Below are 10,398 nucleotides of genomic sequence, written 5' to 3' on the forward strand. Positions count from 1 at the left end.
CAAGAAAACTCTAATCCACAGGCAGCTACAGATCAATCACAGCGGGTGTATATTTAAGATGGAGTCCTGCTGAGAATATCCCACAGCATATGAGTCTCTATACTCAGACCACTCGAAAAGCTCAATTGCCCCTCTCTTTTCGACTTCTATATGCAGTATATCAAATGAAAATCATTTTGGGAGAGGTGATATTTTATTTGAATGACTTTAACAAAGAATCATTTTACAGTATTTTTCTACCTTTTTTCCCCAATTCATTCTTGACAGCCAAAATACCATTTGAAAGCTTTTATACTCAATATTGTTAGAATTTTATACTTTAATACTATCTGAAATCAGTCATTTGCAATTTCCTGGCTTTTGGTCAGAAAGGAAATCAGATGTTGCAAAACTGAAAAGCCTTTGTAACCATAAATTGGGATTGAAAAGGCTTGGTGATATGCAACCTTTAAAATATAATATTTCATGCTTTCACACTGCTTAGAAATCAAAGTTATGAGCTCATAACATCAAATGAAACCCACTGAAATACAAGTTATCTAATGGACTCAATTTATCACTTTCTCTCAGGGTGGCAGTGAATCTTACCATGATAACATGAACACATATTTGTGACTTTCAGCAGGAGCTGCTACAGAGGAGTACAGCAAGGAAGTTGGTGTCATTGCCATTATAACTGTAGAGTGGACTGGTGAAAGACACTGGCAATTAAAGGCAATGGCCCGTATGGTGTAGGGTAGTTCATCAACTCTTAGGCAAAGGCAGTAAAAACATCTGCAGATCACAGGAGCACAAGCCTTCAGGAAACAGTATTAAGGGATAGTCCATCAAAAATGTAAAATTCTGCCATCGTTTGCGCACCCTCATGACAAACCTTTATAACTTTTTTCTGCAGAACACAAAAGAAGATATTTTGAAGAATGTTGAAAGACAGTTTTGGTGACCAATAACTCAACTCTCAAAATAATTTCCTTTGTGTTCCGCAAAATAATGTATGTTTTGAAACGCCATGAGAGTGCGTAAATGATGACCAGCATCCAGCTAAGCTATACAAATGTACAAACGTTTGTCACGCCAATAAAGCACACTAAACTGAAACAACCATGAACATGAAAAGCCTGCAACAGAGCAGATTAAATCTTACTGGAGACATACTACAGAGATGCTACAGTCGCTGGTTTGTTAACTGTCTTGCTCAATTGCCTTGTCTAAATGAGGCTAACCCGTGGAGCTGTCGAAAACTAATTTAACCTTTCTTCTTTTGTGAAAGCCCTGCTTGCTCCACAAAGCAACTTGTGTTGGAGAGCCCTAGAGTGAATCAAGCATTTAAGCAAAAACAGCAAGGTCCAAGCAGTCAAGAACATTTTTCATTATTTCTTCAATCAAAAGCCACTTTCTCCTCATTCTAAGGGATTGGTCATGCAACAAGGTGGGTCGCCTGTAACTTACTGTTGTTTGTGTGAGAGCTCCTGCTCCTTGTTAACCAGATCCTGCTTAAGGCTGGCCAGCATTTCCACAGACACGTCCACTTGCCGCGAAAGCTCTGTGGCCTTGTCCTCCAGGTCTTGCTTCTCCTGACTGAGCCTCTCGCTCTCCAGCTTTGCCTTTTCCAGCTCCAAGCTTTTCCTCTCCAGCTCCGTCTGCAGACGGCCAACACGCGCCGCGATCTTCTGCTCCACCTCCTCCGACAACTTCTCGAGCCTCTCGTCTAGCTCGAGCCTCTCAAATGCTCGAGCTTTCAACCGAGCCAGACCCTCTTCATAAGCTGCCTCCACCGCACTAGCAGCCACATTAGCGGCCACTGCCACCGCATTGTTCCCTGTGGAGGACAAGGCATCGCCGGAGCTCATGGCTGTCTTCACCAAGATCTCGCCCAGAGGAAACTCCACATTGGGCAGGTAGCAAGCAGTAGACGAAGGCGCAAGCTCAAGCTCTTCTCCAGAGCAGGGCAGTTCGCGGTACGGAAAACAGGATTTGGCAGAGAGGGCTCCGTCGGCCACTAGGGGGAGCAGCGCAGCGGCATCGCATACGCTGTTGGACTTGGACAGCACATACAGGGTCTCATAGGTGTGGTTGTACTCCAGATGGGCGCGCAGAGAGGACAGACTTCGAAAGCGCTTGTTTTCCCCACAACGAGGACAACGGTATGGCAGGTCCAAAGAGGCCATTCCACGCTCCCGTGGATGCCAGGATGGAGCAATCTGCTCACGCCACCAAGCGCTGCCAAGAGCAGGCAGGGACAGCGGCCGGGCACCAAAGAGGACCACTCATCTCAGACGCGCTGGGTTTGCTACGGGTTGAGCAAGGAACAGGGGATCACCACACATGCTCCTTCTGAGTCACAAGTTCTTGATTTAGTTCTTCAATAAGGTCTTGACTGCTGTTAGGCCTATTTCTGGCACTTAATCATTTTCCTCACAGTCCAAAACTTTTGTCCTATTAAAAGAGAGAAAAGGCACACAAAATGAACAAATATTAATGCATACAGTACAGGGTATCTGCAGGTATCAGCATTTCTGATTTATTACTTTTTAATACTATTTTCAAGACCTTCCGAAAATATTTTCAGACTGGCTCATCACTTCTATCGGCTTCTATGCAAAGACATAAAATCACCCTGCTCAACAGATATATACAAATGAACCAAATTGACCGTTTTTACATTTCTGGCTTTAAATAAACTATAGCAGGGTAAACCCCTATTTATGAAACCTTAGCCGTTAGAATTTTTGTAGAACTATTTGCTCCAGTGGTGAAAGAAAAACAAAATCCAGGTAAAAGAAAAATGGATTATGGTGGTCTGAAGAGAGAAAGATGTCAAATGTACCATCACTCGCTCAGCAGCTGTTAAATGAATGAATTTAAGACGTTTTAAGACTTCTTTGAAATTTGCTATTTAGTATATATTGCTTTATGTGAGTGTACTTTATTGTTTATATTTATAGTAATTAAAAGTTATTGCTTGAATATGCATTGTTATGGAAAATTGTAAGGTTTGAAAGGTATATTAACAATATGTAGCCCAAACAGAAATAATGTTGGGTCCATTATCATTTGGCTCTAATTTATAAATTTAAAGGGGTCATATGACGTTGCTAAAAAATAACATTATTTTGTGTAATGAAATGTGTTTATGCAGTTTAAGGTTTAAAAAACACATTATTTTCCACATACTGTACATTATTGTTTCTCCTCTATGCCCCGCCTTTCTGAAACGCATCGATTTTTACAAAGCTCACCGGTCTGAAATGCGAGGTGTGCTCTGATCGGCCAGCTATCCAGTGTGTTGTGATTGGCCGAATTCCTCAAGCGTGTGACGGAAATTTTACACCCCTTACCATACTGTGATGCCGTCAGTGTTGCCAACTTAGCAATTTTGTTGCTAAATTTAGCTAAATTTTAGCTACAAAAATATTTTATTTGGCTACTTTTAGCAACTTTTGATAAGTGGCTCAAACAATAAAAAGGCACACATTTTCCATCTAAATTTCACAAAATGAGGAAACCAAAGATGCCTAGCAGTACACACATCACTTGAATTAAGTTACTGCTATTTGCAATTGTTCAATTTGATAATAATAATAATAATTTAATAATTGTTCATTTAAGATACACCTCGTTAATAGCTTGTACCTGTGATTGTTGATCAGTTAGTACACTGTAAGAAAAATATCTAGAAAAATGTAAAAGGTACTAGTCATTTTCCAGGACATTACCCATTATCCATCATCCGTTGTAACCCGAAACACAAAATACAATGCGTAATTTAAAATGCAGGTAAAAACCTGTGAATTCTTTTCTTAGAGTGTAGCATACTGACTACTAATACACTGCTTAAAACTATAATTGTTCAGAATGTGTAGTTTTACTAGCTTACTAGCTAATGAAAAAAACTTGTAATCGTTCAAAAATGTGTAAGTGTTCAATAATTCAATGTTGTATATAAAAATGGTTATTTATATTTTAACATTATATTATGCATTATGTATCAAATCTAAATTAACATAAATATATATATATATATTTTTTATGTAGTGACACAATTTTGCATCGTGATTAAGTAATGACTTCATCACGCAATGATATCACAACGTCATTTAGCAACAAATCGACCTTCCTTTAGCAACTTCACCTGAAAATTAGTTGGCAACACTGGATGCCGTGTCCCAGCGTAATGAGACAAAACCAATAAAACCCATTACAAACGAGGTATTTGTAGCATCCAGTGGGGACATAACAGTATAAGTCACTGATTATAATGACTTATAATGTCTTTTTACGTGTTGTGTTGTGTTGCGTTGCATCGCGCCGCGCCGCGTAATCATAAAACCATGTCTGCATTTGTGATCGGAGAAATGACAAACAACTAGCACTGCTCTACACTGCTCAAAACTGGCGTTTGAATAGTCAGTGGCAAATTCTTTAAATATGAAAACGTACTTACAGGCTGTGAGTCAGCATTATTTGTCAGAACACCGGCATTGTAGGCTACTCTCCCAGGAAACAGTCCTTGTCCTCCGTAAAATGCGCTGCACACATCTGAATATTTGGTTTGATCTGTTCTGGAACAGTGTTGTATATACAACTTAACCACTGATGTCTAGTTGTGTCCTCTTTTGGAAGGCTAAACAAAGTTGTTTCGCTTTCACAATGAAACACACAGCGTCTGCAAGACATGGCGGCGGCAGCAACAACAATACTACAGCGAGAATCAAAGTTACACCTTCTTTCTTTGCGTGAACATTTGGGTCGGTGTTATGCAAATCTTCCCACACAGTGACGTAGACATGTGGGAGCGTGTTTAAATGAGGCGTTTTAGGAGGGCGTGGACTAGTCTTAACTTTAATAAAGAATGTCTCTTTGGATTTGAGCCTTTAGTCTTTGCAACTTTAGGGATCTTATCTATGCACAAACAGCTTGTAGCACTCCAAAGAGAAAGGAAAACTTGAAATCACATAATATGACCCTTTTAAATACACTGGTCTATTTTACTTATAGGAACAATACAGATGACATTCAAAAGTCACATTTATGGACCAATAATATGACTACTAATATTGTGCATCCCGATTTCGGTTCGATTTTGCCAGTACTGGAATATTCTGTCACAAAAATGTCAATTTTTTTCTATTTGAGCTTTGGCCAATAAAGCTTTCTGATTCTGATGTTTAGCAAACCCAGTGAGCACATGATGTGTAGACATGCTTTGCTTGCAAGCTGACGAACATAAAAGCTGATATCAGCTCACTGGAAGCACTTATCTGTATTTGTGCACTGCAGTATGTTGCAAATATATAATAAATCCATGGGTTAAATATAAATCTCTGTTCCTGAAATCTGCACCAACTGAAAATCATTCATTTTGTCAATTCTAACAACTTTCCACTTTCCACATGCATGAACTAGCATCATGGAAGGGAATGAAAGTGTACAATAATGATTAAAACACTAAAGCACAAGTTGAGAAGTAAAAGATTTTGTCGACTAATCTCTGTGAGTGGTTTCAGCCTCTAAAGAACTGAGAATGAACTTGAATGGCGCCGATTTAGCTGAATATCTATGCACTAATGGAAATGAACATATTTTGTCCAGGCCTCTATCAAGTAAGTATATCTTTCAACATGCCACACTACAAGGTGATTACTCAATGTAATGTTTGGCAATAGTTCAAGGAACAATCTCTCAGAAGCTTAAAACTGCAAAGGAGGCACCTATTGTGTGAAATTATTGGTAGTAGGTCACGTGGCATGAGAGTTCATCTAACTATTTCCAAAGAGACTCGCCATCATCTAATGCTCAATTAAAGGGATTGTTCACCCAAAAATTTTAATTCTGACATCATTTACTCACCATCAAGTCGTTCCAAACCTCTATGAGTTTCTTTCTTCTGTTGAACACAAAAGAAGATGGTAAACAAACAGTTGCTGATAGCCATCGACTTCCATAGTATTTTTTGTACCCATACTATAGAAGTCAATGGCTAACAGCAACTGTTTAGTTACCAACATTCTTCATTTCTTCTTTTGTGTTTAACAGAAGAACTCATACAGGGCTGGAACAACTTGAGTGAGAGTAACATTGTGTCTACATCAGACGTGACAGTTGTCGTGTCATGCCGCGCTGCAACAGCTAAAGTCTGTCTACACTTGTTGCAAATCATTTAAACTTTGTGTCAGTATGTCATAAATCGAGCGAGGCATTAGTTTACTGTTGGGGATTTGACGTGTCGCATCGCACTGCGCCGCATCCAGTGTTGACAGCATCACTGATTGAAATGGGTTCTATTGTCTTTTGTTGCGTTGCTTGCGCCACTCGCGTCCGGTGTAAAAATAGTGTAAATGATGACAGAATTTTCATTTTTGGGTGAATGATCCCTTTAAAGGTAATCTTTAAAAATGATAATAATAATAATACTGTTAAATGTAATATTTAACAAATCTACATTTTTTCAAATGGCACATTATAATGTTTTGTTGGGGTATGACGAGACACTTATCCCACGAGACGAGACACAAGACTGGGTTCACGAGAACGAGACGAGACGAGATTTTTAGACTTTTTTAAAGAAATTCTCAATGATGAAATATATAGTGAAACTTAGTCTTTTATTCAACTGAAAAACACAAAATGCAAAAAAGTAGGTGCATTTTGAAATCAACTTGTACTTTAAGAAATTAAACATCTATTTTAATAAATTTTATAAAGTAATAAACAACATGTAAACACTGCAAAATGTTTTGCCACAAACTCAACTGACAGGCAAGTAATTACACAAAAATTATAAATAATATAAATAAAAATAAATAATAAACAACAACATAAATATCCCTTTAAAGTGGAAGTGAAGCAGTCAGTCAAGTTTACATTATTTAGTAAACTGATTTCCACTTTAATAAAATATATATATAATAAACACAATTAATGTATCAATTTAAAAGAATAAAGCAGTGGTTGCCAAGGCTGAGGGATAGTTAGGGCCCTATGAAATCCGTTTTATTTTTTCCAAAATTCCGTTGTATTTTTTTCCAAATTCCGTTTGTTTTTTTCATTTTAATTTTTCTCGACTCCTTTTTAATAGTTAAATTAAATTGTATTAATTAAAAAGCATGTCTAATTAATTAAAATCATGAAACTTATAAATTTTCACATCAATTTATTAAAAGTTTAACAAAAATTATGTTTAGGGCCCTATGAAATGTTTTATTTTTTCTAACCATATTATTTATTGTTACCAAATTCTGTGTTTTAGCATGTCTAATTATTTTAATGCATAAAACACCTTTATTTATTCTTTTTTTTTTTTTTTTTTTAAGTAGCCTTATGAATTGTTTTTCCCTCAGAAATTCTGTGTTGTGTATTTAAAATTTTTTCTGGTTATCAAATGAAGGCATAAAATATTAATTTAATTGATCATTTATCTTTTAATGATTGAAAATTAAGCAATTAATAATTTTTAATTATTAAGCAAAATTAAGCAATGGCTTTGTTTGCCATTTTTTTGGCAAACAAAGGGGATTTACTATTAAAATTAAAACATGGAAGAAATGTTTTGTGTGATTATTCCTTTAAAAAATTATGTTTGTTTCATTTTAGTAGTAGTAGTAGTAGTAGGCTATGTACATTCTACAGAAAAATAGTTATAGGCACATTGTCTTCAAATCAAACCGTACTTTTATTTTGACGGGTTGCTGTGAATACCTTTACAGTTCTGTGTATGAGATATGACGCTAGTTTTACTCAAATCAAATGCTAAAATGCTCATGAAGTGACTCTCAGAGCAGTTCTGGAGATGTTGTTCATGTGTTTACCTCCTCATTTAGTGAGACGGCAGACGCTGAAATCACCGCGAGTGTCAGGCTCGCTTCAGCATGTGTGTAGTAAATGAAACCGCTCGTCTGCGCCATTCATTAACAGAGACAGGCAGAACATGCAGGATTCATATTTAAATCGACTTTTGCGGCTTAATATTTACAGATACTAGTCCATATCGTGATTTGATTTAAGTGTAATGACCTACTTTTGATTAATTAATTCAAAAGTTCACAAATTCTGTGACATTCAGGGTTAAACTGTGAATTCTGTTTTTATGATAAAGACTACACTGCGTAATTTTCCCGCTTATTATGCGGCCACTTGCCTGATGTGACATAAAATATCTTACATACCACCACTTGTGAACAAGCCAGTGTAATGCAAATACAGTGGGTACGGAAAGTATTCAGACCCCCTTAAATTTTTCACTCTTTGTTATATTGCAGCCATTTGCTAAAATCATTTAAGTTAATTTTTTTTCCTCATTAATGTACACACAGCACCCCATATTGACAGAAAAACACAGAATTGTTGACATTTATGCAGATTTATTAAAAAAGAAAATCTGAAATATCACATGGTCCTAAGTATTCAGACCCTTTGCTCAGTATTTAGTAGAGTGAAAAATTTAAGGGGGTCTGAATACTTTCCGTACCCACTGTATATCTGAAAGGTCTGCACTAGGATATCGTCACGTTCTCGCGAGACACATCGGATCTTGCGAGATCTCGTGCCACGAGATCTCGTCACACCCCTGATGTTTTGATTACTAAATTCAATTGTAGCATTTTAAATAACTGATTAAAATTTTTAGTGCTTATTTTTTCTTTTCATTTAATAAATTATAGACAAAATATAGTACAGATGAAAAAGTATAGATTTTAACATCAGTTATTTAGCGGTTAAAGAGGTCATATGTAGTGATCGACCGATATTGATATTTCATAACCGATACCAATTATTTGCATGTTTATGTGCCCGATAACCGATATGCAGAACCGATATTTATTTCAGTTTTAGTAGGTTTATAAGCTGTTTAATAGCTACAGAGTCAAGAATAATTCACTGGATAATGTTAATTCACTGAATAATATTCTCTGGAATATTTGAATATAACAAACAAAAAAATCTTATTTTATTGCATTTCTCAACTGGAATGTTATATCAAAATTATTAATAATGTTTTTGTCCTTCTAGATTATGAAATGCCTGCTGACAGCGCGGTTTATCTATGCAGTTACACAGAACTATACTCAAACTGCGATCGCTCGCGGAGATAATAAATAATTAATTTCCATAGAGTTGTATTTATTTAGATGTTTATTAGCAAAATAATGGTTATATAGTAAATGTTAATACAATTTAGGGTGTTTTAAACAAGTGAATCTTGTTAAAAGTTACATGCGGTGGCCGTGCTGGAGCATTTCCTGAGCATCAACCACATCAATCAAGGTGAGTGAACAGCAATACAAAAGCGGCTTCGCGAGACTAATGATGAGCAAATATACAACAGAGAGAGAATTAAATTCAGCGCTTTTATTTCCAACATGCACTCATTCATGGCTGTATTATTTAACTCATGCAATGTTACGTCTTTATTGGGAGAGGATCTTGATGGATTATCTACGTGACTCCGACTTCACGAGACTAACGATGAGCATAGAGAACAGAGAGAGAATTCAATTCAGCGCTTTTACAGGACTTGACGGATTATCTTATGTGACTCCGTGAGTTGGTCTCTATTTCTTAGAGCCAAGCTGCATAAACTACATATCAGGCATTTATATAATGCATCTAATTTGTGCATAAATGGCTGTTAGGTTAAATAAAGTTGACTAACTATAGCAACTATATCAAGTACCTGCACGCCATTGTTGTTGTCTTGTCTCCCCTCAGATGCGCTGCAATGGCGATCCTGCGCGCAATTCTCAAAATGCCCACAAGATGACGGCGTTTATCGGTGAATCTGATATTACAAAACCGATATCCGATTATGGTAAAATGCTTAAATATCGGGAAATCGATATATCGGTCGATCTCTAGTCATATGATGTGATTTAAATTTTTCCTTTCTCTTTGGAGTGTTACAAGCTCTTGGTGCATAAAGAAGATCTGTAAAGTTGCAAAGACTAAAGTCTCAAATCCAAAGAGATATTCTTTATAAAAGTTAAGAGTCAACCACGCCTACCTAAAACGGCTCGTTCTAACATGCCCCCACATGTCTACATCGCGATGTGGGAAGATTTGCATAATGCCACCCAAATGTTCACGCAAAGAAAGGCGGCGTAACTTTTATTCACGCTGTAGTATTGTTGTTGCTGCCGCCGCCACCACCATGTCGTGAAGGCGCTGTGTTTCGTTGTGAAAGCGAAACTACTTTGGTTGGCCTTCCAAAAGAGGACGATATCCACTTCGTCATGCCTGGAGCTGATCGCTGAGGAAATACATAAACTTCGCACCGTCGATCGCCGGATCGGCTTTCACCGTGGACGAAGCAGAGTCCAGCCCGGGGTCATCACATGTGCTTGCCACAAGTCCGCCGGACGCTCCTTCATCGAATCCGCCGGCCGTTCCTCACTCTAGCCC

The 10,398-nt window shown here is 37.3% G+C and overlaps 1 protein-coding gene across 1 annotated transcript in view; it reads right to left on the reverse strand.

Annotated features, from left to right (window-relative positions):
* LOC107567034 (F-box only protein 41-like) overlaps positions 1-10,398 on the reverse strand; it is a 57,486-nt gene that overhangs the window by 37,597 nt on the left and 9,491 nt on the right. The window contains exon 2 of the mRNA XM_016252625.1: positions 1,450-2,436. Coding sequence (XP_016108111.1) covers positions 1,450-2,168 — 719 coding nt within the window. The 5' untranslated portion in view covers positions 2,169-2,436. The remainder of the gene's footprint in view (positions 1-1,449; positions 2,437-10,398) is intronic.

The sequence above is a fragment of the Sinocyclocheilus grahami genome, unplaced genomic scaffold (genome assembly GCF_001515645.1).
Source record: "Sinocyclocheilus grahami isolate Dianchi unplaced genomic scaffold, SAMN03320097.WGS_v1.1 scaffold1123.1, whole genome shotgun sequence".
Classification (NCBI taxonomy): Eukaryota; Metazoa; Chordata; class Actinopteri; order Cypriniformes; family Cyprinidae; genus Sinocyclocheilus; species Sinocyclocheilus grahami.